The sequence below is a fragment of the Pyrenophora tritici-repentis genome, chromosome 3 (genome assembly GCF_003171515.1).
Source record: "Pyrenophora tritici-repentis strain M4 chromosome 3, whole genome shotgun sequence".
NCBI lineage: Eukaryota > Fungi > Ascomycota > Dothideomycetes > Pleosporales > Pleosporaceae > Pyrenophora > Pyrenophora tritici-repentis.
The window spans coordinates 1,343,707-1,371,374 of record NC_089392.1 but is presented as its reverse complement, the minus strand read 5'-3'; the positions used below and the strand labels follow the sequence as shown (position 1 = coordinate 1,371,374).

The following is a 27,668-nucleotide window of genomic DNA, read 5'->3' as shown; positions in this document are numbered from 1 at the left end:
ATCGCCAATTTGCTAACACTGTTTCAAATAGCGTCTCCCGGTAAAGATTGCAATGCCGCCGTGCATGTATGCTAGTCACAAAAGCCGTCCGTGCAGTGAGGAATAAAAGAAATTCGTAAGTCGTCATCGTCATCAGCTGTATGCTGGGATAGGTGCAGTTCTGCCGACTACAACTTCGACGACGTGTAGAGGTCTGCAAAGAAATCCACCACTAGCTTTCCGACGCTCTCCACGATGATGTCGATGTCCATATTGGTAATGTTGTACGCAGGCGCAATGATAACGTGGTCGCCGACATCACCGTCGACTGTACCAGAGCCTGGATATATGTACATGTTGTATCCATCTTTGAGACCTGGCGCCACTGTTAGTATATGAAGAATGCAGTCCAGCTCTGGAAACATACCTAGCTCATGAATTTTCCATGCCACGTTCAAATTACGATCGAATGGCATCTTGGTCTTCTTATCTTGCACGAACTCGATCTGGTCTAGTTAGCAGCTGTTGCATGTAAGCAGTATCCCATACTTACTCCATAAAAAAGGCCCTTTCCTCGGATGTTGCCGACATTTGGATGGTTTTCCAAACGGGCCATCAGCTTCTTCATCAACTTGTCACCTTTGTCTCTGACATTCTCGAGCAAGCAATCGTCCTGGACGATCTGTTGAACGGCCAAGCCAGCGGCGCACGCCATGGGCAAGTTCTGAAATGTATGGCCGTGGGCAAAGGCCTCGTCCCCAAGAGTATCGGCTACCTCAATTCCAGCAAGAAGTGCAGAGATAGGGGCGTACCCACCCGCAAGACCTTTGCCCACCAGCTGGATGTCTGGAACCACACCTTCTTCTTGCCAAGCGTGCATGTAGCCAGTGCGGCCCATACCGCACATGACTTCATCCAAGATGAAAAGCACGCCGTGCTTCCTGCACACCCTTTTCATGGCTTCAAGGTAGCCAGGCAATGCCGGAACGCAACCAAGTGCCTGGGAAAACATGTCAGACATGTGTGAATAGCTGGGATATTCTGGACAAGAATGGGCAACTTACTGCGCCTACAACAGGCTCCATAACAAACGCAGCCACCGTGTTAGGACCAAGCTCGCAGATCTTCTTGTCCAACTCCTCAGCAAGTCGCTCAACGTACTGTGATACACTTTCTCCCTCCTGCATATCACGGTAAGGATTGCATGGGGATATGAACTTTGTGTTGTTGGGCAAAATCTGCTTGTACATCTCTTTACGACCTTTGTGGCCGCTGACATCGAGAGCACCAAGCGTGGCGCCATGATACGATCTGTCACGGGCGATGAACCAGTGGCGTCCATGATACCGGTTCTGGTACAAGATGGAGAAATATTGATATACAAGCTTCTGGGCAGCCTCCATAGCCTCGGAGCCTGATGTTTGTGAGTCTTATTTCTCTGGTAGTAGCGGCCGCATTACCTGAACTGTAGAAAGCCACTTGAGCCATAAGATCGTTTGTCGACTCAAGTAAAAAATCTGCAAAGTCTAGCGCTGCTTCGGTATCGAAACTCATAGAAGGTGTGTATGAGATGCCGGTTGCCTGCTGCTCAATGATTGCGGCGTACACTCTCGCATCCTTGTGACCAATGTTGGATACCGCAGCGCCTCCGGATCCATCGAAGATCTTCCATGTCTTTGCACCATCAGAGACTAGTAGCCAGTTGCCTTCAGCACCCTTCACCAGTAGTGGCGAGGACCTAACACTGCGTTTGATCAAAGCGCTCTCGTGGCGCCGACGAGTTCGAGAAGTACTGGGTACATGGGAATCTTCGATATTTGGCACCAAAGTATCGCTGCTAAAAGTGGAAGAAGGGCTGCTGCTTTCGTTGACTAATAATGCTGGTGCCATTTCTGCCAGACAGAATGGTGAACAACTAGTGGGCAAGAATGCCTCGATAAGTTTCCCGTTGGAAAGGACCGATGGGAGTTGGAGACAATAATTCGATTGGTGTGACGGCCGAAGGAAGTGACGAGCGTAGAACTAGGAACGTAGTAGGGTTGATAGTGACTTTATACTGGCCTGAGCTAGTCATGGTACCATCCCGCAATGGGGCCTGTGAGGCGTTCTCTTGGAACGGACCGTTTACGGTGTAATCAGGGCCCGAGGTCACTCGGACAAGTACTACAGGCACGCCGCCGGAAAACTGATCACAGCCCTTTTTTCGGGCGGCCCGGAAAGTTTAAATGTGCGAAAATGAGCCCTGGAAGGGATGTTGCTTCATAACTGACTTGGGCCCAAAAGAATTATGTGCAGAATGCGGTGAGGACTCTAGGCTTATTCATATTTGTGGATGTCAACGGTCAGTTGCTTACTTGACGTACCCGATCAAGCCAATCACGTTATACCCCAACTCTTTTACCGGCATTTGGTGTTCCCAAAGTTCTTGAGGAACGGTCAGCCTTGTGTCATAGGAGATATTGCACCCACGATCAGGACGGCACAGCTGCGTTGATGTCAGGGCAGGAAGCTAAAATGGTTAGCACGCAGGCAACCTTGCACGCATTGCATGTTGCTAGCAACCGACTGTCCAGGGGACAGGAACGATGGTTAGCGGAGTAATCGCGGGCGCGGATGTCTAGGCCATACCCTGCTGTCAGACTGTCAATTCTGACTCACTTTGGCAGGGTGCCGCATATGCATACACACGCCCCATCTTAGTGCCTCGCGAATGGCACAAACATATGCGCAATTGCCACATGGCTCACCCGAGCTTCAGGGAGCCGCTGTATCATACGACTGGCGAAGTAGGTGTTGTGGTCGCCTGGCCCATACTGTAGAACCATTGGATCGCATGCAACGATATATCCGGAGACTAAAAGTTCGAATTAAGGTGATCGCCAAAATCATGAGGCTACGCCCGGTATGCGAGGGGCTGTTGGCGATAATGGGAAGCTGACGTCGAGGCTAATTGCAACAAAGCATACCGATGTGCATACGGCCGTGAGCGCTCTCATATTGGTTATGCAGTGGAAATCGGCATGGATGTGTGTTCATGACTTGACATGAAATTCTCCAAGGCCAGGATTTCCTCTTGTTAGTGCGTTGATGCGCTAGGTGTAGCTGCAAAAGAACGGGCATAACTAGTGTGGAGGACAGAACTGGCTCGTTGACTCGAGGGGATGTACTTTGCACAATGATTTGGGTCACGGAGATGATGCACCACGAATGTACCCTGCGATCCTACTGGCAGTCCAGCTGCATGGGCTGAAGAGTCGAAACCTCGAAAGTAGCCGGGATATTCTTGGTATAGACGGACTGACTGCCGCTATCGTCCAAGTGCAGATGCTCGGCGCCTGGGTGACTAGGCATACTCGAATAAGAAAAACACCCAAAACAAAGCGTGTACTGCCGCAATGTGCGATATCGCACCTGCCATGAAGACGTTTGCCTTCTGTTGGAGGGGCCAGCCAAGTGAGGCAAACTGTGGCTTAACGTGGCGGCACGGTTTATAGCCATCCTTGCTACAATAGTGGGGAAAGTGGCACACGCCAGGTGATGGTTTGGGTTTGCAAGTGCCTAAGTTGCGGTGAGGAAAGATAGGCCAGTGTTTGCGGATTGGTGCTAGAGGAAGTGCAGTTGTCAAGCCGGGAGAGCAGTCGATCGGCTCCGGGCCGTAGCGCGGAAGACATGAAAGGCCGACCCGGACCCGACCCGGCAGCACCTGCCCTGTGCCTTCCAAGGTTGTCGCCAAGCCCCACCTCTAGCTTCCCCACATCACGTTGACTACAATCCGAGAAATCCAGTAAACCGACGTGCTCTAGGCAAGTGAAGGGCTGGGGAAGTCAGGACACACATCTGACATTTTAGCAGGACGAATCGGCTAGGAGCTCGAAACAGACACAATGAATCCACGTGTAGAAGAAGTCAGCGACTCGGACAGCGAGCCGTCGGAGATGGACATTGACGACGTGCCTTCTCTGACGAACGCGACCAATGTCCCCAGCACTAGCACATCTTCAATGCCCAATCAGATGCTCCAGCCCCAGAGTCCCTCGATCAAGACGTCGACAGACCGCGAAAAGTCCAAACACTACCAATGTCTCTACCCCGTATACTTCGACATATCACGGACAAGGGCCGAAGGCCGCCGCGTAGGGAAGGAACTCGCTGTGGAAAACCCTCTCGCGCGAGAGATGGCTGACGCTGCTGCTGATCTCGGCCTCGCAACTGTCTTTGAGCCAGACAAGACTCATCCTCAAGATTGGAGCAACCCTGGCAGAGTGCGCGTATTGCTCAAGCACGAGGGCAAGATGATGGACCGGGACATAAAGAACAAGCACCATCTCTATATTCTTATTTCCCAATATCTTAAAGCACACCCGACACAGAAGAACACACCCTTCAGGCTGCCCATTGCAGGCTTGCCTATGCCAAAAGAGATGCCTGAGCCGGCAATACCAAAGGGCTGGAAGATGAACAAAATCCTACCTCTGCATTCACCAGCGCTGACTGGAGGCGGCGTCAGCGAGAATTTTCTGCAAGATATGATGGCAGAAATGACGGGCGAGACGCCCGGTAGCGGGGCAAGCAGCGGGGCAGAAACCAAGAAGAAGATCAAAGACAAGAAGAAGAAGTGAAGGACCAACAACGACGAACCTGATATACCCTTGTCGGATCCGTATCGTGATCAATGGCCCGGTAGTTATTTTACGACTCCATGCCACAATAATGCAGCGTTGTAACTGCCAATGTCTTGTCAAAGCTTACTTCGGCACCTGCTTCAATTTCTCTTGTTGCAGAAGGTGAACTCTCGCCAAACCTGGCATGGAAAGACAGAAAACATGAAAAAAAGCATACAACAGTGCCCCTCTTCAGTGCCTTCCCTCTCTTTACCAAGTATCAACCTCAACATTGGCCACAGCTCGATTATGAATGGTGCTATTTCCCCTCTTGCCCTCCCTCAGCCCTCCGTTAGTACATCTGCATGTGTACACATATGTCTCGACATCTGTCAATAACCACACCGCTGCTTTGAAGGCTTGGCACATTCTGCAAGGCGAGCCACATGTGCCAGCATACTATACACTCACAAGGTATCCATGTAGGTTCCTGAGTCTTTGACATTGTCTTGAATCTGCAGTTTGTATAACCGGGAAAGGTCCTTCACAGTGATGCCTGAAGTGTGCTTATGCCGATAAGTACCATGTAGTACCTTGACGTTGCATTCGATACAAGTGCCTTTCTCTACACAACAGTGTAATCCGCCTCACTCAGTAATTTATAAATGCAAATAACAACTAGAAAGCCTGTCCTGCACGTTACATGCATACGTTTATCGTCACGTGTATGTGTAGTGTCGCCGGAAGTCCCTCCCAGCCTATCGATGCTTTTAGCCCCCAAGTAGACAAGCCCGCGGGCCGATGGACGATTTTTCGGACAACTACCGATCTGCATCTTTTTTCCCTTGCCGTCCACTCCACGAGGCCTGACCGGTAAAGTCTTCTATTTGTTCACACTTCAACTTTTCCGACTTTAATCCTCGTCTGATGCATACTCGAAACTTGCATTAAGCCATGTATGCCGCGTGTCATTTCAGGGAAGTCAGACTTGGGTTTATTGGGACAGGGGGCATAACTGGCTATTGTGGTCTTGAATAGTCATCACCACCAACATCATCCTGATAATCCTGATTCTACGATCACTGGGTTAAGTTGAGAAATATTCTCGCCATGGAATGGTGGCCTTGATCACCTCGGCGAAGTGTACAATATAATTTCGCTAGCAAAACATACTTGTTAAGTCTGGTCATCGTGTACCCTCGGCACATCCGAAGCTGCCAATTGACAATACTATGCTTGCAGACAGGCATCACACGCTACGCGGCACGGCAACCTCACACGCAGGATTCGAGAAGAAGCTTACCGCTTGTGTTAATGCCCTCGCCTCCAGCTGCGCCCATGTGTTCGGGCCCTCCGTACGTCCAGACACGATATGCCCAGCAATCAGCCTGTCATTTTCATCATCGGGGTTCACGCTGACGAGCCCTGCATTTCACCCCGCTAGCTCGGCCGTTGAGCTGTTGTGCGATCTACGACTGCTGTGCTTACCAGGGTCGACACATGGTTGCCTACCTACGCCACCATTCTTCTGTTGTTGGGGATGTCGTATTACCGACACCATGTATTGGACGAAAACAGGCATTTTAAGCGTATCAGCGTGACACAGCGTGAACAACATGCGAACATGATCTTCAACGACTAAAACCGCAATAGGCCTATGAATGATGCAATGCTGGCCACACAACGCTGAAAAACTCCTCCCAAGGTCGTACCGCTTTTTCAACCGCGCGTACTTCGCACAGCCAAATATCAGCGGCCACGTTTGGAGTCGTCGCCAAGAGTCCCTCCCCAGCGGCCGGCTGCCAGTGATTAGTCAGCCGGCTATCGTGGCTCCGGCCCTATTCTTTGAAGACGGCAATACTGTTGCCGTAGCCCACCCGAACTCCGCAATACTGCCTACGGGACGAGATACCAGCGTCTAACGTGGCTAGATGCCCTGGACATACGCCCTCAATCCGACGATAGCGGCTATCCCATGGCGCTCACATAGTCCAGCCCTTCTGCCAAAGAACTTACTGTCTAGAAAGCGGAATTGGACCGCTACCAATTGTGTGCATACCCACAATCACCTGCAAGTCCCCGCCGAAAAAAACGAAACTTGTAAGCCGCTATGTAGCTGCAGGATGAAACCACCGGAACGTCGGATATGCGAGGCTATGGTAGACTACAGATCAGTCGCACAAGCAAAGAAGCGAGAATCCCAGAGATAACAGGCGCCGTTGGCGCCCGTAAAGGACCACGAGAGCCTACGAACGGCCTGGACGAAATAAAGAGCTCCACAGTTTTCTCGTATCACAGCGAACTCGGCAGGATCGATTTGGTAGCGATAGACGCCGAGGCTGATTCAAAATGACCAGATTTCGTCACTCCCTCTCTGGCTTGGCTTGGCTTCACACCACTACGCCCGCAATGCAGACCTCGATCACTTGCGTTAGAGCTTCCAAACCTTATCTTCATTAGCCTAAGAATTGCGGCGGCGACGCACGGCAGGGTTTTTCTACATACAGAGATAACGCACTGAGGCCGATCCCCGCATCTTACTGCCTTGCATACTCCCGCTCGCTGCTCACTACAAGCATGCGGAATTTTAGTAATTGCAGCGAGGGAGAGCTATAGGTCACTTACCGAACTGTAGGTGGTTGGTCCAATGCAAGTTGCCATCGAACATCAGGCCAGAATACTACTTACAACAAGGCGCCCAATGAGGGCCTTGCTGACTACAGTAGGAATCAACTTTGTCTTCCGACAGGACTCGTATTGCTGCTGCAGTATGGATACTGCCGCTTATTCAACGTAACACTCGCACGTTACTCCCCCGCTCCTTGACCATACGCGGGAAGTTGGTATTACGAGGGTGGTACTATGAGGGCAAACCTTGCGAGCTGGACCCCTCAAATGAGAACATGCTATATTATTGGCAAAGCTTCGTCATGGTAACCATAAACTCTCATGCATCTCTTTTGGCTCAAAACATGGTTCGTTTGCCATCGTTGCTAGCTTGCAGCTGAAAGAATCAGAACGTTTCAGGTTTCTTGTGGTATCTGTCCCACCGGATATAGGAAATGCCCAGACAGCACATGGGACACTCGTATGGATTGGGAAATTGTTGCCTGTCTTTTTTTGTCTACTCATAATGCGTATCACTGGATGACTAATGGCCCATTGACACGATTCATTTGACAGACAACAAATCAATATGATCAATTAATACCCAACACCCAAACTAAATCACGCTGCTGGTGCTGATGTGACTGCTTGCCTATATGGCGTCTTCACAAGCGTATAACGCAATAAAATGAGCCCATGGCGCTTTTCGAACCTTTGAAAAACCAAAGAACTTGTGATGAGCAGAGTCGCACGACAATCCAACGATCACATATTCACACACTTCCAGTCTAAAACCGTTGGGCCTGTACCAGTGATCATGCTTTACCCTGAAGCCTACCAGGCAACTCATCAACCCTCCTTTCATGCCATGTCTTTACCATGTTGTTCAGTGCACAAGTGGATATCCCGCAACCTACAATCTCTAAACCAAAAAACTAGATAGTAAGCCAAGCCAGTACTTCTAGCAAGAGCAACGTGAAACTAGTCGTGACGGGCGAAGCAATATATTGATTATACAGCCTTCTCCACTGTACCCAGACGCATACCTTGAAACGCGCTGGCCGGAACACAATGCGGTTCCCCGTTTCCTCTATTCCACGTGATCATGATGCAACGTACCGGTACCAGTCTAAGATACCATGCTAGGTACCTAGGTACATAAAATCTGCCGAACGGAAAGGTACAGTAGGCCAATGTTGGGAATAGCCGCTAGTCTACATGTCTACATTACATGTTGACATTGTTCGTTATAGGGAAATCTGGGGTCTGGGAGCATAGTGGGGACGGATACCAGACGTCTGTAGATTCTATTATCTAAGAAATTGGACCACCTGCATGAATGCACTCACTGTATTTCGTTAAGCGCATTGCGCGCTTCATTCCTTCTAGTCTTCAGACAATACTACCTGCATACCATCCAAGGTTGAGCAGCAGCAACTATTGAGTTGAAATCTAGTACAGATATTTTCGTTGAGTTGAGAACCAAGGTTGACATCCAATTGAGCCAAGACTTCATTCGACACGTAATTCATGTCGGCATGTACGTTGGTATGTACCCTGTATTCTGGGACGCGTGTTCCAGATAGACCAGAGTATCGGGAAATGGTGACTATCCCAACGTTACATGTGTCAAGCAGGCTTTGTCACATGTTGAATACATCAGAGCAGGCACTTGACATTCATGCATTGAGAAAGTCAATATTTAAAGAAGATGTGAGGACATGCCATTCAACTATGAAGAAGAGCTCAAAAGTCTAGTAAGCTAAACTGAGCTAGGAGACATGTGAAACTGGGAGAAGTTTCCTCTCATTATACAATAAGTCGAATATCGTATACACAGGATCTCTACAAGCCGCCCCGTGGAAGCGAGAACATGTGAAATAGCTGCAAATTTCCACTAGTGAGGTATACCGACCTGCTGGGCGAAACCAGCCCTGGGATCATTGGTGGTCTGGTCAAATATGATGTACTTGCTCTTCAAGAAGACGTCACCTAAGATGCTGAAGCCAATACCGGCGTTGGACTGGAGACCACCGAAGCACTTGCCGTTGCCGAGGGGTGCGTAGTTGATGTAGGCGCCGGGAATGTTTTGCTTGACTCCACCGACGATGATGGCGAAATCGGGCGGGGTCTCCTCGCAGGAGAAGACGAAACCCCCTGAACTTCTACTAAACCTCCCGCCCTTGATCTGGGAGTAGTACTTTTCGACGATATTGGTGTCAAGGAAGACCAGAGTTGTGGCAGTGTCAAGGATAGCATCGATCTTCCAGTTGATATTATCGCCTGTGCCAATGCTATATCCAGTAGATATGAAGCCCCAATGGCCCCTGCTGTTGTCTACGGGAACGTATGTGATGGGTCCAGTGTACTTGCTCGAGTCGATGAAGCCAAAGTCATAGCTACCTTGACCATGGTACCTGAGTTGAGCAGCGAATAATGGCATGGCAAGATGGGACTTGACACTATCGAAGAATGTCCTCTGCCTTTTGGGCAAGACTGTGTTGAGGGAGCCGAAGCCAAGACCGAGCACACCGTCAATGTCTTCCATTTCCCTAATAGATTTAGAGACGGTGCTGGCGGCCTCGACGGCTTGGGAAGTAGCCGTAACACCGCCAATGCTGACAGTGTCGATATAGACCACGCCATATGCACTTGAACCATCGGCGTAGGAGACCTCCCAGTCGTAACCGTACATGAGCTTGGCCGGGTTGGTAATGTAGAAGCCATGGGCACCAACCTGGTGACTGGACTGGAGGGATGAATAAACCCACAGATCGGCGCTGCCAGTGTCGATATCGAGGTGGAGAATTTTGCCACCAACGACGACTGGGCTCAGGTATAGTTCATCATATCGGCCGAGCGGATTGGCGGCCACGGTTCCACTTTCGAGCGCAGCAGTCACGACAGTGTTGTTCGCCATGTATTCGGCAGCCTTGACGAGGTGGGCGGGAATCTCCTTGCCATACTTGTTGAGAGTCTTGACAATCTGGGCCGGGCCGTTCTTGAGACGAATAGAGCGTAACACTTGCTCGACGGTGAAGGCAGAGCGCTTCTCTGTTGAAAGCAATGTTAGCCAATGGAAGTCCATCTAGACCATGTAACATACCAATTTGAACGGGAGAGGCAAAAACTGCGCCAGTGAAGGCGATTATCGCCATGATTCGGGCCAAAGAGAGCATGATAGCCGGGGACTGTTGCAACTTGTAGATGTAGAGAGTGAAGTGAAGTTTGTGAGGAATAAGAAGAGACAGATGGTCATGACTGTTATATTATATGTTGCCACAGACGCGTAATGTTTCCTAGCGTCAATGAAAATGATGTGCTCGCCCCCCTCCTCCCCCCCGCCATGTATGCGTCTGTTTGTTCGCATCGCTGTGGTAGTTGAAGATAGTTTGTGGGGCAAGCCATCCGTACTGCAATTAGATCCCGGGATCAGCCAAGGTCCCGGTCTATCTTGGTAGGTCAGATCTACTTGAGATTAAACTATACCACGTTTCATACAATTACTCTGCTTGGTTGAGATATTGGGATATGGTATTGGCCATTCAGGTGCCCACAGAGCCGAGAAGCCCCTAGATGGGCACATGCAGCATTTACGGAAATATTCTTTCTGGACGTGGGGAACGAGACGGTGGAAGACATGCCATGATTGCGCGTATGTGGGCCCGTTTGAACGTGTGGCGCGGCGTTGTGGTGATATAATCACTGGCTGTAAGGTTGGTTGCAGGTGGTGACGACCTGCAATAGGAACACCAGGTTGACTCGAACTCGTCGTCCTTTGGTGGATACGAACATTGTGTACTGGTTGTGATTATTGGCTACAACCGAGATGGCAGTTGTAATAGTAGATTATGCCCTGTCGCTAAAAGTCGGAAAGTAATTAGGTGTTGCGGGGGATGTGCTGTAACTATCCACCACTCAAGCTTCAGAGGCGCTACTAAGCCTCACTGGCCTAATCCTTCGTACTTGGCGTTGTCAAATCCCCACTGTAAGGTTGTGAGCCCGGTACAGCGGCATTGCCGTTGCAAGAAGGGCGTGTCTAGCCCTGTTGTTGCTGCTCGAACATGAACAGAACAACTTGAATTGATACGCCATATCCGCACTCCACTTTACAAGTTCCCGGAGCCATGCGTTTGTTAGCCCTGTGATGCAGGTATGAAGTGCTAATTGTGTAGGTTGATGAACCATGGTTGGCAAAACATGGCATGCATAGATTGTTAGAAGGGTCGGCCAACAGTGCGATGGCGTCCAGAGGTCCGCCACCGGCGCAGCCTTTCATCAGCCCGATTGTGGTGACGTATGATTGATTAATTCCCGGAGTAAAAACGGGATACAAAGCTGCACTGGTTGCTTAGGTAGGTGGCCATGACAGTGGTAGTTGAAGAAAGGCGACATCGCAGTCGAAGGAAGGGCACAGGGCTAGTGCAGGGCTGAGACTAACTTAGTGGACGTTCCCACCAACACTAGCCGCGGCATGTCTCATGGTTGCAGGAAGGGCCCTACCGTATACTTGGGCCAGCCTCGCAGCTCGACACCGAAAGCTGCGCACCTCAGGCTCGACCAATTATAAATCACATGCCTACGAGTGCTTCCAACCCTCCCGTTGCAGCTATTATCCGCAGCCTCCATCACAACCCTACTATGGTACCGGTCCAACCCAGTGACAGAGTAAGAAGGCAGGGTATCAAGCACCACTATGCGCCATCTTGATTACCCATCTGGACGCACGCCCTGAGTACCTACGAGGAAAGCTGCTGCACGGAAATCAACGGAGGCCGCGATTACCAAGCCACACTCTATATGCGCCCACTTATCCTACCACCCTGCTGCATTTAAACCAATGTTATTACTGGCGAATTTTACTCTCAACATACGCGTCGACTGGAGAGGAGGGTATCAAGCAAAGCAAAGCTCCGAGGAAGCTTGGTATACGAAGGCACAGGTACATTTCGGAGCTGAACATAGTTTGGGTATTAGGTATCCGTGGTAGGTAGTAGCGTTGGCTGACGTCGGCACACTTCGTGCGGTCGACAACAATGGCTATCGGGCTGCCACTACTGCGTTTCGGTGCTGCCCGTGACGGCAGTCTCTAGTTGTTTCAGCGCTGTCCGGTAGGCCTTCTTCCTCCCCTCTGCCGTTACGGTGCTCTCATTCCATTCCATACGCTTGACCTTTTTGCTTCCACGCTTTATCCTGTCTCCTTTGGCTACTTGCTTCAAGAACCAAGCAGCTTCGGTTTTGGTGAAGAGCGTCCAGGCTTCTCCTGGTTTGCCCGCCCGAGCTGTCCGCCCCACTCTATGAACATAGCTGGTGATGCTCGTAGGCAAGTCGTAGTTGATGACATGGCTAATATCGGGTATATCGAGTCCACGAGAGGCCGCATCTGAGGCGATTAAGATCTTGATGGCCCCTGAGCTGAAAGACTTGAGCAGCTTGCGAGACGCATCTGCTGTTAGTGCTCGTGTCATCGTCTTGATGTGGTTCTTGAAGTTGGGCATAAGCATATTGAGTAAGTGCGACAGGCGAGACGCACTCTCGGTGCTCTTGGTGAAGATCAGCACGCGTCCTGTTTGTTGTGATACCGATGTGTCGCCAGAGTCAGAGTCAGAATCTGACGATGAATCTGACGCAGAAGAATCCGATGAAGAGACCGATGCTGTCTGACTACCAGGAAAAACATAGTTGAGTAGTATGTACAGCAGGTGCAGTGGCTTGTTCGAACCGTCACCCACATGGACCGCGAATTCTTCCAGCGTCGAAGGTAGCTCGAAGACGTCATCTTCATAGTCTAGAGGCTGCACCTCTGCGGTTTCGTCCTGTACGACCACCAACTTTGGCCGTTTCAACCTCAGTGTTCCAAGCTTTGTGACATCTTTCTCCATTGTCGCAGAAAGCACCACTTTTGTGAGCTGTCTACGGGCTGGTAATGCAATTGACCAGATAGAGTTGGCATCGCGCTCCCGCTTTTGTATCCGTTCCTGGGCGTTCATCAAGTCGACGGGGGTCTCGCCATGGAGAGCGTCCATGAGCACATTCGCCCAGCCTTGGAAGTTTTGATTCAGCAGCTGGTCGGCTTCATCGATAACGAGCCATCGCACGGCGTTTAACAGAAAGCCGGTAGTGTTCTCGATGTGCTCTACCAGTCGGCCTGGAGTACATATGAGAATGTCCACGCTAGAGTCATACTGCGGGACATGGTGCATTGGCATACCCTTTAGGTCCTCATATAGCCCTCTTCTTTCCATGGAACCTGTTTGATATTGCCGTAACGCCTTCTCGTTCAGCTCGCGTGCTCTCCTGGGGTCGTACTGTGGCCTCAGTTTGATCAACTGCTTTTGCTCTGTAGCAAATGCAACGTTGCCAAGTGCTGTTCCAACCTTGATCTTGGTTCCTGAGCATAGTTCCTCGGCAACTTGCAGCGCTTGGTTGACAAGCTGTCGGCTAGGAACTACGACGATGGCAGACAGGACTGGCACTGTGCGGTCTTTGAGTTGCTCGATTATAGGGAGGAGATAGGCTAAGGTCTTTCCAGAGCCAGTCTTTGCCGAGACGCAGATATCACCCAGGTGCTGCTCGAAACCTGTGTGCAGCATAGGTACCAGCGCAGTCTGTACCGCCAAAGCATCCTTGAATCCCTGCTTCTGTAGCGTCTTTGCGAAGAAGGGATCAACCCCAAGCTCTGAAAATGGTACCGTCTTGGACGCTTCGATCGTGGTAGGTTGGGCGAGCCATGTAGGAAGGGTGGAGAAGGTCGGCTCGTAGACTGGTTCGGGAATTGGCGCGGGCTGTGGCATAGGCTCTAAATCGTGAAGTACCTCTTGCTCTTTAGCCTCTTCGATAGTCTCATCCTCGCCTTGCTGGTTCTTCGCTTCAGCTAGCTTTGCCGCCTTTTCAAACTTGGAGAGGATATTCTTGTGCTTCTTTGAAACCTCTTCATCTTGATCATTTGCGACGTCGGCTTCGCGCTTCCTTTTCTTGGGCTTTTTGCTTGGCTTGGGGGAGTCGACTGCTGCAACCTCTTCCTCGGGCGCATGGATTGGCCTTGCGACTGCGTGCGTTTGTATGGGAGCGGGCGAGGGCTGCTTCTTGACCGGGGCAGGAGGTGGTACGAAGCGCTTAAATAGAGGTGCCGGCATGGCTGCTAATACCGCCTGTGGCGTGAGTAGCTTCGCGACGCTTTGCGACTGATCGAGTCGAGTGTCTTCTTGGGCAGAATGGTGGAAATTCTGGACCCCAGAAATTTGGTCGGAGCTTGCGACGCTAATCGCCGACCAGTGACGCGCTCCGCAGTGTACATGGTCAACGCTCACTCACACATGGGTAAGACAGGGTCCTTCAAGACTCTTTCTATCTTGGCTACCAATGCCTCATTAAGCTGCAATGTGTTCTCTCTCTGAACAGACTCGAGGACACCATCCTCACGCACCGCCAATATGCCTTACAATATCGCGTATGTACCAAACCCCCATCAGTCAGTACTTTGGACTAATGCGCAGCAGTATGGTCAGCGATAACTTCTACCCTCAGCCTGGTATGGTCGATTCGAGTCTTCTTTGGAATAGCCTTCTCATTTCAGAATAGGAGGAGTGGAGAGTCACATGTACCAATTGTCCAGCGTAAGTCTTCACCAATCACCCATCTTACCGTCGTCTTCTAACACGTCCAGAAACTCATTGATCGCGGACACAAAGTTATCGTCATTACACACGCCTACGCTGGCCGGACAGGTGTTCGTTACCTGACCAATGGCCTCAAGGTTTACTACGTCCCGTTCTTCGTAATCTACCGCGAAACCACCTTTCCGACCGTCTTCTCCTTCTTTCCCATCTTCCGCAACATTGTAATTCGCGAGAGTATCGAAATCGTACACGGACATGCTAGTCTCAGTAGCTTGTGTCATGAGGCTATCTTGCATGCGCGGACAATGGGACTGAGGACCGTGTTTACAGACCATAGTCTGTTTGGCTTCGCGGATGCTGGCAGCATACTTACGAACAAGCTGTTGAAGTTTACTCTTAGTGATGTGGACCATGTGATATGTGTCAGCCATACCTGGTATATTCACTCTTCATGTCCTTACTAGGCTATGCTGACCATGTGTAGCAAAGAGAACACAGTCCTTAGGGCCTCCTTGGATCCTCTCATGGTCTCAGTTATCCCCAATGCAGTCGTCGCCGAGAACTTCCGCCCTCTCTCATACGATGCAAACGACTCGACGCAAACCAAAGCACCTGGACCACGGCAGCCAATGGGACCAGACGACATCATTACCGTCATCGTAATCCAACGACTGTACTACAACAAGGGTACCGATCTGCTGGTGGCTGCTATACCTCACATCGTCGCTGCAAACCCAAATGTTCGTTTCATCATCGCTGGCAACGGGCCCAAGGCCATCGATCTGGAACAAATGATAGAAAGAAACGTGTTACAGGACAAGGTACTCATGATCGGCCCTGTCCGTCATGAAGAGGTACGGGATGTCATGGTTCGAGGTCACATTTACCTCTGTCCATCGCTCACCGAAGCCTTTGGCACCGTCATCGTAGAAGCTGCGTCTTGTGGGCTTTACGTAGTGGCTACACGAGTTGGGGGTATACCAGAAGTGCTTCCGACTCACATGGTTGAGTTCGCAGCACCTGAAGAGGATGAACTTGTTGAAGCTACTGGACGCGCAATTGCAAAGCTACGAGCCGGGAAAGTTCGGACTGAACTTTTCCATAACCAGGTCAAGCAGATGTATTCTTGGACTGACATTGCACAACGAACCGAAAGGGTATATGATGGTATCAGCGGCGTTATCAGTCACAGTGAGTTCTACCAAGGTGCAGGAGCAGCTGGCGCATGGAGCGCCACTCGAGGCAGAGCTGGTGTGCAGAGCTTTGCACTTATTGAGCGCTTGAAGAGATACTTTGGGTGTGGAATCTGGGCCGGAAAGCTCTTCTGCATTTGTGTCATTGTCGACTATCTGTTTTACCTGATTCTGGAGATTTTCGCCCCCAGGTCACGAATCGACATCTGCAAGGATTGGCCCAAAAAGATGATGCAATCGAAAGGAGACATGTACAAGAGGCTTGGAAACGATGCAGGCGAAGGGAGGGACACGCTTCCCAGGAAGAGAAGCTCTAGGCATCGTAAACCGAAGCGAGAAGAGTCGGACGAGAGCTAGCAGATGAAGAAGAAACAAGACCTGTCCATAACAAGAAAGGCTTTTTTGATTGAATATTACGATTACTGCCGTTCAAGTATGAGGCGGGCAGATATCGCGAAGAAGGTAATACTATCTACTAAAGCCCGTAGGCTGTATGCTACACCGGAACGCTGAACCGGTACTCCCTAAACGCCGATAATGCTCTGTACAAACAAGGAAACACGACACCAGAAGGCCAGCTGATGCGCTTAGGCGTAGAACCAGTACTGTGCGCTGTACTCGACAGTAAAGCTGCCCTGGATACCTTGGCAGTTCTCAGGAGCAACGCCACCAGCAGTATGTACGCGGTAAACCTCCTTGTAAGCCCAAGAGCCGTCAGTAGTAGCGCTCAGCTTCAACCATGGCACACTGCCGAGCAAGTTCTTTCCCTTGACTGCGGTGGCAGGCGCAGGGCTCTTGGCATCGACCTTGGCCTCGATACGTCCGTAGTTGGCCTCAGGCGTCTCGAGCATAAACAGAGGGACACCGGCAGCGGTGAACTGGTGGTGGCCCGACAAGCGCTGTTCGGCTTCGGGTGAGGTAGGGATGGCGTAGTTGAGGGAGAGGTCGGTCACTTGGCCGAGAGTGACGACGTTCAGGCGAGCAGCGTCACAGGTAGCGTTGAAGAGCGAGGCTTTTGCGCCAACGGCTTTGGGCACATCTGAAGAAGAGGCGGAAGCGCAAGTGTAGTTTTGAGTGCCGCGACCGATGGCAATATGGCGAAGGGTGGAGCCTTGAGCTGGGGCAGCAAGGGGTGTTGGTGCTGTTGTTGTTGTTAGTATCTGTTCCAGTATTGATATGGTTTGCAAGACTTACCAACAGGAAGCACAACGTTGGACAAGTCACAGAGCGCATCTGTCTTCCTCAACCTGTCCCACACGCCAGCAGGCACATCTTGTCTTGGGATGAGTGCCGCTATCGAATCGGCATTCTGTGTGGGAGCCGCGAAGAGAGCAACAGGCGCAAGGGCCAAGATCAGGTTCAAGGATGTAGCGAAGATCATTTTCGGTTATTGTCTCAAGTGTTGATGGGTGGGAAAGCTTGGTATATCCAAAGTACCGAGATGTCGTGCAATGGTGAGATGGTGATGTCGATCCAAAGACTTTGCAAGATGGTGATGTTGTGGTTATATCCCAAAGCCGAGGCGTGAATGGATGATTGTGGATGGTGTAAGCCTTGGAAATGATGCTTTTCTCGGAATAGATATCTCTCTCGGCTGAGGCGTAGATGATGTTTTCGTAAATAGATTTTGGCGCGGCACAGAATCAATCCGTATGAGAAAATAGTAAGATTGGAAAAAGGTCAACAAAGACAAACCCAAAGGAAACCCAAAAATGGAAAGAAAGTCAAACACTCAAGAGATGGATCTTGGAGCGTGGGGGAGGGATGATGATGGGTAGGTATTGCGGCGAACTGGTGTAGTGAAAGCAAATAGATGGACCGTCGTCCCATGTTCCTATATACACAGGCCTGAGAATTGTCCTGCACACAACCCTTTCACCAGCGCGTAGTGCCGCCTCTCCCACCGCCAGTGGGTAGCGAGTACAGCAAGCCGATCAGCCGTTACCGCCTGTCCCACTCGCCCAACCAAGCCAGCCTTCCCTGCCTAACGTGAAAAACAAAAGACCCCAAATATAGCCCGGATAGGGTCGATTGGCTGACAAGGGCCGACGAGGGCGCTGCGAGGGTCACAGGGGTCGTGGTTCGCTCATCAGCCGAGCCGCCTGACGGTCGACCAGACGGCCACTATACTGTTTGTATGTTTGGCGTAAACGCCCACGGTCAAGACGGCGGGAACTGGTCGCCGTGGAAGGGCTATTTTGGGGCTTTTTGATTTTCTAGACCAGCGCGAGGTTGGTATAGAAGGTTAAGGTTCTGTGGGCCAAGGCTTTTTTGGCTTCATGATGATGGGAAGTTTGAAGGATCTCGGGTGCGTGCCGAGCTTTCTGATGTTATTCTTCGCACACTATGTGAGACCCGTCTGATGACTGACGGTGAAGCGGAGAACGCCCCTTTGTCAAAGTAAGCCTTGCGCCTCTTTCGCGCAGGAGAGAAGAACCCTTATAAAACATATCCTCACAACTAAGCAACATCAGCAAAGCAGAAAATAGTTACATTGCTACTAAACTTCCATCATGACAAAGCACGCGACATATATGCTCTCCACATCTAGTCACCCTTCCATTTCCCTCGACCCCATGAAAAAAACACGCAATTACCCACCACCCGCAGAGCCGCCCGTCCTACGACCCGTAACCTGTTTTCCACAGAAACCCTGAAAGTATCCATGTACCCCGAAGTATAGTACAGTAAATAAGTACAGTACATCAAGATCAACCGGTATGGCGCACACACCCGAGGCCCACCCACTACCCCAGCACTAAAGCCCATGTAGAAGGTACCGGTACACATCCCAAAAAAGCCTGTTAATCTTTCTTAATTTAGCAGCCTTGCAATGGCAGCTAAAAGGTGGGGAAAGGAAAAAGACAGCTAATACAACTCTCTTCGGGGATCTCGATGCTGGGGTCCCTCCCTGCCAATCAGCGTACGAGGAACGAACGCCTCAGGCGGCTGCGATATCTAGGTGCAGGGTTGTGGTTAGCTGATGTGAGTGTTTGTGGATTACAATGTATAATCTGTGGAGCCGCTTTCCACCTCCATCTGGTCTAGCCTGCGTCCACCACGGACAGAGCCCTGGAGGAGGTAAGACAACGTCGTACAGGACGGGACGGAAAACAAGCAAGAGGGTCAGGAAATCATGCCATTTTTTGGCTTGGCCTGTGCATCTGTTGGCTGGGAACGTCCCGAGGGCTTAAGGTTGCGGGAGCGGGGGACTTGTTTCGTGGCGCGTGTCGCTCGTTCGTGGAACGTAGAGAGAGAGAGAGAGAGAGAGAGAGAGAGAGAGAGAGAGAGAAGCCATACATCACCGTTTACCATTCTTTTGCACGGGCTGAAGATTGGTATACTATGCTAGTGTTAGGGTTAACGGAATATCCCGTCATCCTCGTACTGTACAGCATTCGTGGAGAGCTGGTTCTACACTCGAACCTTCCACTCACTCTCTGGTTCATGTACTCAAAGGTACCGTACAATCTCTCGAGGCGCACAACCTGGACACGCGCCCACTTGTTCCGTCCTTGCTTCTGGATCCTGCTACCATCATTCGCTGTATGTAGATATTTCGCAGCCGCCGGGCTATGGGAATGCCAATTTGAGCTTACCAAGGGTTCCACGGCACAAGACATCCGTGGACGCTTCTTGACTTGACAGGTGGTAGCGCTGCATTTGACAGTCCCGTCCGCTGCCTCCTCCGTGGCTTCTGGTTTGATCATCTTAGTACTGGGCGAACTAGAGGGTGCTGTCACGAGTTGTACAAGTTTGATGGGCCAAGTCAAGGAGGTATCGAATTGAAAGTACAAACGCTAAAGGCGTGGCCAATCGCGCTCAACATGATTGCAAAACCCAATGATCTAGAAGCGCCATAATGGTACACGTCACAAATTATGACCCTCCTCCTTCATCTCATTACGACGTCCCCGCTTCATCTTTATGCCAAGTTGCTGCATCTTCCGGTCCGGGGGCTGGTCCTCCGGGTACGCTGGGCCCGACCATGGTCGCTGCACCTGCTGCACTCGTTTCATAACTAAACAAAAAATAAAACACCATAAAGTGGAGTGCCAACAAGTATCCGGCGAACATGTTACGACTTGTCCGTGACTGGAGGACAAACTTTGTTACGCGCAGTACCATGCGTTCGAAAAGGTGCATGCGTTTCATTGCTCTTGCACTTTCGCGGCCTCGGAACGCCGCAAAGGGGCTGAGGTTGGATTCGTATGCAGACCGGTATTTGGTGTCGACTGCTGAACCTTCATCTCCAATATTGATAGCAGACGGGTTCGGGTTCGCAGAATAACTCGACGCACTGGATACCGGGCCCCGATTTACAGCGTTATAGCTGCTGACAAACCTCGTCTTCTCATACAGATCCAGGTTGTCTTTCTGCAATGCGCCAATCTCGCTCCGTAGTGAGGAAACGGTCTGGTAGGACTTCTGTAGCTCGGCCTCGAGCTCCGAGTTGCGCTTCTTGAAGCGGTCACGTTGTGCGGTGACCATGGGCAAGATACCGGAGCCACCACCCATGACTTCGCCGCCGCCACCTCCCGCGCGAAGAGACGCAAGTGTCGTGGTATGCGACGAGTTATCAAAGCCAGAAATGATCGAGGACGTAGGCGATGACCGACCTCGTCGTCCAGCAAACGATGACTGTTGGTGCCGCGACACATATGTACCAGCCACTGATTGGCCTGACGGGTCAAAGGCATTTGTAGCCTCCTGTTGGACCTTTTCGAGATCGGCCTCTAGGGTCTCGTTGAGTTGTCGCGACTTCTCCAAGTCCATGTTTGTATTGGAGAGCTCCTCTTGGAGAGCTTCTAGTCTGCTCTGAAGGTCTTGGTGCGATACGCGCATGACTGTGAGCTCGTTGCTTAGCTTCTTGTTGCGAGCAAGCAGGAGCTGCTCCAGGGTTTCGCCCTTGCCCTTGCCAGATGCACCGTTCTGGGATAGAGTGATTTCAGTTGCTTCGTCGTCGTCATCTCCTGTTGCAAACTCGATTGACTGTCGCAAGTTAGCTTAGAACGGCCTACGCAGTTAAGCAGCTTACCTTTAGCACCTCCAGCTCTTGCTTGACATTTTCGTAGTCGCTCCATTTTTGGACCTTTTCGCGAAGCGCCTCCTTCTCACTCTTCAGTGACTTGATTTCTCTCTCCAAGCTTCGTGTCTCCGTCTCTAGGCGTGTGCGCTCGGAATCCTTCTCAAAGCGCGCATTTTCCAGCTTCCGTAGCAGCGAAGAGTTCTCCGATCGTAGGCGTAGGAAGGCGGGGTCGTCTTCGACTGCAACCTGTTGGGCTGGTGCGGACGCAGACTGGGCCAGTTCCAAGCGCAACTGTTCGTTTCGGGCAGTAATTTCGGCCAGACGATGGCTTGTTCGCTCAAGCTCGGAGCTGACAATCTCGAGCTCTGCAGCTGTGGCGCCTCGTCCACCCTCCTCTTCGGCCGCCTCTCCCTGGCCAAGCCGCTGCGAGACCTCGTAGCTGGCCTTGAGTTCCTTGAGCAGGCGATCTTGGTTCTCGACCTTTTCCTCCAAGCTCCTCTCCTTGGACTGCCAGTTGTCCTGTTTCTCGTTCAAGACAGCCGACCACGAAGCCTCGACTTCCTTGATCTTGCTATCCCTGGCATCTTCGAGCGACTTGCGGGCTGCTCGCTCTTCCTCCAGCTTCTTCTCCGAATCATCGAGTTGTGTGGTGAGCTTGGCTACCGTCTTCTGAAGACGCTCGTTCTCGGACGTGAGTTTTGGTACGAGCTCCTCGGATGTGACGAGCGAGTCGACCGAGGCTTCAAGCAGAGGATACGGGTCGGGCGCTTCGGAAAGCGGCGAGTAGACTTGGAAGAAGGCAGCCTGTACCGTCTTGGACTGGTTGGATATGAGATCAATAAAGTTCTGGTATGCTGTGGACCTGGCTTAGCAGCGCTCAGTCAGTCGCGCGGGTCCATGCTTACACTTCAAGAGGGCCTTGATGTCGTTTAGCTTGCTCGCATCATCGAGTTTCCTAAAATCCTTGGTCTTTTGCGCGAGGTCTTTCCTTTGTGTGAGAGTGTCCCGCTGGTGTGCGACGAGGTCAGAGGCTACCGTGTCGAGCTGTGGAATAAGCGTAGTAAGGTCGATATCTGGCGCATTGTCAGCATACGCCTACGGTATACATGTATCGAGCGTCTGCGTACTCCGCCATGCGCCGATGGCTTTTTGAAACTTGTTCTCTTCTTCTTGCTCCTCTTCGGCGCCAGGCGCTTGCGTGTCGGTATTGACTTGCGTCTCGATGCGCTCTTCCAAGTCCATTCCTCCCTCCATGTTTGCGCTTCAGCCTTAGACTGTGGGTGTCGCGGACGTGTAATCGACAATGAGCGGTGGTGATATACTCGAAGAATTTTGCCTGGCCTCGCTAGCAGTGCCTTTGCCTTTACAGCGCGTTGAAAACCATAGATTGGAGATGGCTACGTATGCAGGCAGCTGGCAGTGGAACCGCGGAAGGTGCGGCGTTAAGCGGCCCTAATTGGTGGGATGGCCCATGATAGCTCCTCCCAAGCCAACACGAGCGCATGGTCCATACACCCACCATGCGCCCCTCTTACACATTGCGACCGTAGCCAGTCATGGCGCAAGTCGTGCTTGAGAATCATGGCAGAAGCAGCTTCTCATATCCGGCGCAAGCCTCCACAACATGGCCCCTACATCCTCCGCAAGCTCGTCGCGAACCTGCCACTGTCTGCCGACGGAGACTCTGCTGATGTGCGCATAACCTGTGTCGAAGTATGGAGTATGTATCTAGTGTCACGTGTAAGCCTTTCACCGGGCGCTGACCTGTCTAGATGGCAATCTCTACGTGGGTACCTCCACAGCCGAGATCATCCACTTCGTTCTGCTTCCACCCGAGCCCGATAATCCCTCTGAAGAGCCCACCGCCATCATTGCCTCGCGCCTAGAACCTCCGCACAACGATAGTAACGGGCCTGGCGTACAGCACATCTTACTACTCCCCAGCATCGGCAAGGCTTGCGTACTATGCAACAATACTCTTTCCATATACTCACTTCCTGAGCTCAGTCCCGACTCTTCCTTTAAGCCGATAAGTTGTTTATGGGTCGGAGGCGTGGATCTAAACGAAGATTTCGATGCTTCGCCTGATGATGGTGTAGTCGTAGTCATCGGACTGAAGAAAAGACTGCGGTTGGTGCAGATATCCGAGAACTCCCCTCCAAAAGCAATCAAGGCAATTGAATATGGCGGTTGCCTAGTTTCAGTGCGTCGAGACACCTTCTCGTGTGCTGCCGATGCCCATTCGTATGCCCTCTTGGACGTCGTACATCAGCAGAAGATTGGTCTTTTCCCAATCTCCTCCTTGGATCCAGACGCTGGCGACGTCGGTGGCGCAGCTGAGCATCTGGCGACCGTACCTAATGCGCCCTCTAGAAGCGTCTCTAATGCAAGTCCACACCCAAGAGGCCCTGAAGAGCAGCGTGGCCATACCAGGAGTACAAGTTTGAATGTTCTTGGCATAGGCAGTCCCTCCTCTCGAACAGCGAGCCCACGTCCTGCAGTCCGGCGGCATGGCTTTGATGTGCCAGAGTCGCTTTCTCGTGATCTATCACCCGCTCCACCACGATCACCGGGCCATGCTCCAATGGGTAGCGAGAGTTCAGAGCAAGCATTTAGCCATCCTCGCAGTGGGGCGACGTCGCCTGACAAACCATTACCACCGCCTCCTCCAGGAGGGGACAGCGTACAAATTGAGGAGTCTCCATTACCACAGCCTCCGCAATTTGTCCCTTTGAAACCTCATGTCGCATCACCGAACCCAAATGAGTTCCTACTCACTGTCGGCACAACGCCTCTTGATCAAGGCGTCGGTATGTTTGTGAATCTTGATGGAGACATGTGTAGAGGCAGCATACAGTTTAGCAGTTATCCCGACGCTATCGCTGTGGATGGCACCGGTATAGATCTATCAGCATCCATGAGTCCAGATATGAACGCTGATGAAGGCTACGTACTGGCGGCTGTACATCAAGAGACGGATGGTGGTATGGCCTATGGCGTTGAAATTCAACGATGGGATGTTGATCCGAGTGCTGGAGAAGTCGACAAATACTGGCTTGACTTCGACCGACTTGGCTTACCAGGCCACAGCAAAGGTTCGCATATTCCAACACCTATAGGTATGCGAACTGTAATACAGCCATATGACCTCATTATTCCAGAGGTCGGGGCAGCACTTACCATGCAGCCATTACAACTCAAGTCCTCTGGAAACGCGGTCGAAAAAGTCTCTGAAGCGGCAAAAGCTCAAAAGAGGGCAGACCGTGAGTTCGCCGAGCGCTTATCAAAACTGCAGTCGCAGACCGTTGTCTGGACCGGTGATCAGATCTGGTGGACTGTACGCAACCCACTGGTGACTCGTCTAGACGCGCGAATTGAGGAAGCTCAATACGCTTTGACGGGAGACGGGACGCGCATACATCCCAACCGGGGTTTGTTGGAGAGACTCCTCGGCGATATACGGGGACAAGAACCTCGCAACGAGGCTGAATATCTTAGTCTGATTTACATTCGCCAGAAAGCCTCACTCTTGCTCTTCATGGACGTCGTCCTACGTACGCAAGCGGACGGGATTATCCTCGAGAACGAAAAACGCATTACTGAACAAGCACTCATCGAAGGAGAGATGGATCCGCGAGTTGTTTTGAGCCTTATGCCGATTCTTAATCAGGAGGTGGTCCAAGGAGCAGAAGGTATCCAGATATATGGCGGAATAACAACGCTTGTTGAACAGTTCTTGTATCAGAACGATCTCTCGACTGTGTCAAAGAACGCTAGCGGACCCTTCCGCGACAACCTTCTCCAGTTCGTAAAGAGATATCTTCAATTTTGGAGGAGAAGAAAGGGAATGGCGAGTGTAACAAACGATCCATACGTATTCAGAACTGTGGATGCGGCGTTGCTCCATATCCTTCTACTACTGGATCAGGGCAGTCCGAGGGGTACTTCCAGTCCCAGTCCTCACCGAACAGAACTCTATGACTTGCTTGACAGAGAGGTAGAGTGCTTTGATCGAGCTGTCGAATTGTTGGAACAGTTCAAGCGTCTTTTCCTATTAAGTCGACTGTACCAGGGCAATTGCAAAGCCTCCGTCAAAGCATCGAAGGTGCTCGCAACTTGGAAAAGGATCATAGAGGGCGAGGAAGACAAGGGCGGCGAACTTGTAGATGGCGAGCATAGGGTGCGAGACTACCTAACAAAAATCCGGGACCAAGCTCTTGTCGAAGAGTATGGAACATGGCTTGCAAATCGCAACCCAAAGCTTGGTGTCAAAGTCTTTGCAGATGATCAGAGTAGAGTCAAGTTCGAGCCTACTCGAGCTGTCGCTCTATTGAAAGAGAAAGCTCCGGGTGCAGTCAAGGAGTATCTGGAGTACCTCGTCTTCGACATCAAAAAGGTCAGCCAATAGTTGACGTTGTTCTATTTCTTGTACTGACATGGACAGCATCCTCAATATGTTAATGAACTTATCGCTTTTTACCTCGATACCGTCATTACCGAGCTGGAAAGCAAACCAGAATCACGAGCCACTTTATCGCAAAGCTACGAAACATATCGTATTCTAGAGCCGCCAAAACCAACATATTACTCCTTTATCATTGACAATAGTCTCGATGTTGAGTGGTGGAGTGCACGACTTCGCTTGCTCCAACTACTTGGGGACACGTCTTCTTACGACGTGGACGCCGTTCTGTCTCGTCTGCAGCCCTATGAACAAGAGCTGGTATCAGAGATGATAATCCTAAACGGGCGACGGGAGAGACACGAAGAAGCACTGAAGTTGTTGACACACGGCCTAGGTGACTACAACACTGCATTAAACTATTGTTTATACGGATACGCATCAATACACCGACCCATCACCGCCGGTGCTCCACCTGTTTCGCAGAACCAGATACCCATCCGCGCCGAACAGTCACGCATGCTCGGCTTCCTTTTGCAGGAGTTTTTGAAGATTGAGGATCTTTCGCAGCGTGTAGAGCGCACAAGCGAACTTTTAGAGCGCTTCGGGGGTTGGCTCGATGTTGCTGATGTATTGGCTATCCTGCCCGACGAATGGTCAGTTGATGTATTTTCGGGATTCTTGGTACAAGCTTTAGGTAAGTTGGTCAGGGAAAAGTCGGAGAGTGATATTGTTAGAGCGCTTAGCGATGCGCAAAACAGTCAGATGAGTAATGAGTTGGTAGAGAAGAGGGAAGAACTAGGCGCTACGTTTGAGAGGGCTGCTTAGATTTGTAAATTGAAGGCGTGTGGTGCAATGGAACATATAGCAAACTTATATGTTAATGATATGATGCTTGCAGTCTTAGAATGGAATTGTACTCAAGCCCTGGCATATGGCTTCAGGCACGTTCAATGTAATGTGTGCTGCGCTTATTAGATTCGCCTGCTCTACACAGGTCTTGGCGCTTGTGCACGCGAAGGCACAAGCAACGCTTCGGATATCATCGCTAACGTCCTCACCATCACTTCTCAATCTCGAACATCGTCATCATACCTCTCAAACACACTCTTGTATTTGGAGTCGCTCAACACGAAGATGCAGCGTCGTATGGTGAGTGGTGTGAAATTTTGCATTGTGTCTGCAAATTGGCGCTAACAATGCGACAGCTCACCAAAGACGAGGAGGCTTCAGCGCAGAACGAAGACCTTGAAGTGCGACGTGAAGACCAGGAGAAGATCAACAGGTTCAGCTCCTTACACCAGAAAGAAGAAATTCTCGAAGAAGAGCTGCGTGCGAAAATTGTACGCTTCTCAGTTCTCTTCAAGTACGCCTTGGTCTAACCGTCCAAATAGAAGGAGAAGGAGGACCTTGAGGAAATCTCAGGCGAGTTAGAGCTAGTCGATGAGGAGGAAAAAGTACCGTGAGTATATTTCTTCACCTTCCACAACGGGTTTCGCATCAGAGGCGGTCAAGGTGAATACGTACTAAAACTTGTCATAGATACAAGGTCGGCGATTGCTTCGTATCATTACCGCAGCCCCAGGTCCTTGAGCTCTTGAGCTCATCAACAGAGACTATCGATGGCGAGGTAGAGGCTCTCAAGTCAAAGCTTGAAGGTATCCAGGAAGAGATGGGAGAGCTAAAGAAGGCGCTGTACGGACGTTTCGGTCGCAGCATCAACCTCGAGACATAACGTAAAAATCTGCATCATACTCCAGTATCTTCAATATACCGAAAGCGAGAAAAGAAGCAACTCTGTCCGAATCCAACATCTATTCCGTAATGCAACTGTTTCCAAATGTCGGTCTAAATCGGAATCGGCATTCGCAATGCACGACTTCGGAATGGAATTCTGCAAGTACACGTAGATTCGCGTGACCCAGTCCACACCAATCTGGAAGCGATTTCACTAGAGCCGCACATCAGTGGGTTTGCCGACGTGCCACACGCCCTACAGTCATGTTTACCGCCAGTATCCAGATGGTGCCCGTCATGCACTCGTCAAATCTAGCCCCGCCTACTTTAGATAGGGTAACGTTGGGATCGGCCACCACACTTTGCAGTGGATCTATGAATACTAGGGAACCCAAACGTTGCACCTCGGGTTATTAATACAAACGCGCGGGGTCGGGGCACATACCCACTCTTTCGTTCCTTTGATTCCGGGTTTACACTGTCCTTTGCTTGAGATACATT

General features: G+C 51.0%; 9 protein-coding genes across 9 annotated transcripts; 4 read left to right on the top strand and 5 right to left on the bottom strand.

Moving 5' to 3' along the window:
- Nucleotides 1–167: 167 nt before the first annotated feature.
- On the bottom strand, nucleotides 168–1,869 carry PtrM4_078960 (BioA, Adenosylmethionine-8-amino-7-oxononanoate aminotransferase; the record flags this gene model as incomplete). Its single annotated transcript, XM_001940789.1, has 5 exons — nucleotides 168–355; nucleotides 407–485; nucleotides 533–979; nucleotides 1,044–1,393; nucleotides 1,440–1,869. The coding sequence occupies 5 exons, from the start codon at nucleotides 1,867–1,869 to the stop codon at nucleotides 168–170; spliced, it is 1,494 nt and encodes a 497-aa protein (XP_001940824.1).
- Nucleotides 1,870–3,863: 1,994 nt separating this feature from the next.
- PtrM4_078950 (SEC65, Signal recognition particle a protein) lies at nucleotides 3,864–5,074 on the top strand (the record flags this gene model as incomplete). Its single annotated transcript, XM_066106361.1, has 2 exons — nucleotides 3,864–4,536; nucleotides 5,067–5,074. 2 exons carry the CDS (start codon nucleotides 3,864–3,866, stop codon nucleotides 5,072–5,074), a joined length of 681 nt encoding a protein of 226 aa, XP_065963299.1.
- Nucleotides 5,075–9,084: 4,010 nt separating this feature from the next.
- On the bottom strand, nucleotides 9,085–10,345 carry PtrM4_078940 (Asp multi-domain protein; the record flags this gene model as incomplete). The annotated part of the gene is made up of 2 exons (XM_001940786.1): nucleotides 9,085–10,241; nucleotides 10,294–10,345. The coding sequence occupies 2 exons, from the start codon at nucleotides 10,343–10,345 to the stop codon at nucleotides 9,085–9,087; spliced, it is 1,209 nt and encodes a 402-aa protein (XP_001940821.1).
- Nucleotides 10,346–12,241: 1,896 nt separating this feature from the next.
- Nucleotides 12,242–14,323, bottom strand: PtrM4_078930 (SrmB, Superfamily II DNA and RNA helicase; the record flags this gene model as incomplete). The annotated part of the gene is made up of 1 exon (XM_066106360.1): nucleotides 12,242–14,323. One exon carries the CDS (start codon nucleotides 14,321–14,323, stop codon nucleotides 12,242–12,244), a length of 2,082 nt encoding a protein of 693 aa, XP_065963298.1.
- A 297-nt stretch (nucleotides 14,324–14,620) lies between these two features.
- PtrM4_078920 (phosphatidylinositol:UDP-GlcNAc transferase PIG-A) lies at nucleotides 14,621–16,356 on the top strand (the record flags this gene model as incomplete). Its single annotated transcript, XM_001940784.2, has 5 exons — nucleotides 14,621–14,637; nucleotides 14,687–14,718; nucleotides 14,769–14,803; nucleotides 14,854–15,242; nucleotides 15,291–16,356. The coding sequence occupies 5 exons, from the start codon at nucleotides 14,621–14,623 to the stop codon at nucleotides 16,354–16,356; spliced, it is 1,539 nt and encodes a 512-aa protein (XP_001940819.1).
- Nucleotides 16,357–16,586: 230 nt separating this feature from the next.
- Nucleotides 16,587–16,850, bottom strand: PtrM4_078910 (uncharacterized protein; the record flags this gene model as incomplete). Its single annotated transcript, XM_001940783.2, has 1 exon — nucleotides 16,587–16,850. One exon carries the CDS (start codon nucleotides 16,848–16,850, stop codon nucleotides 16,587–16,589), a length of 264 nt encoding a protein of 87 aa, XP_001940818.2.
- Nucleotides 16,851–19,902: 3,052 nt separating this feature from the next.
- Nucleotides 19,903–22,282, bottom strand: PtrM4_078900 (CASP-C multi-domain protein; the record flags this gene model as incomplete). Its single annotated transcript, XM_001940782.1, has 4 exons — nucleotides 19,903–20,991; nucleotides 21,038–21,882; nucleotides 21,934–22,101; nucleotides 22,156–22,282. The coding sequence occupies 4 exons, from the start codon at nucleotides 22,280–22,282 to the stop codon at nucleotides 19,903–19,905; spliced, it is 2,229 nt and encodes a 742-aa protein (XP_001940817.1).
- Nucleotides 22,283–22,609: 327 nt separating this feature from the next.
- Nucleotides 22,610–26,258, top strand: PtrM4_078890 (Vps39-2 multi-domain protein; the record flags this gene model as incomplete). The annotated part of the gene is made up of 3 exons (XM_066106359.1): nucleotides 22,610–22,748; nucleotides 22,801–25,424; nucleotides 25,473–26,258. The coding sequence occupies 3 exons, from the start codon at nucleotides 22,610–22,612 to the stop codon at nucleotides 26,256–26,258; spliced, it is 3,549 nt and encodes a 1,182-aa protein (XP_065963297.1).
- A 309-nt stretch (nucleotides 26,259–26,567) lies between these two features.
- Nucleotides 26,568–27,165, top strand: PtrM4_078880 (GimC, Prefoldin, chaperonin cofactor; the record flags this gene model as incomplete). The annotated part of the gene is made up of 4 exons (XM_001940781.2): nucleotides 26,568–26,582; nucleotides 26,639–26,773; nucleotides 26,825–26,892; nucleotides 26,973–27,165. 4 exons carry the CDS (start codon nucleotides 26,568–26,570, stop codon nucleotides 27,163–27,165), a joined length of 411 nt encoding a protein of 136 aa, XP_001940816.2.
- Between the last annotated feature and the right edge of the window lie 503 nt (nucleotides 27,166–27,668).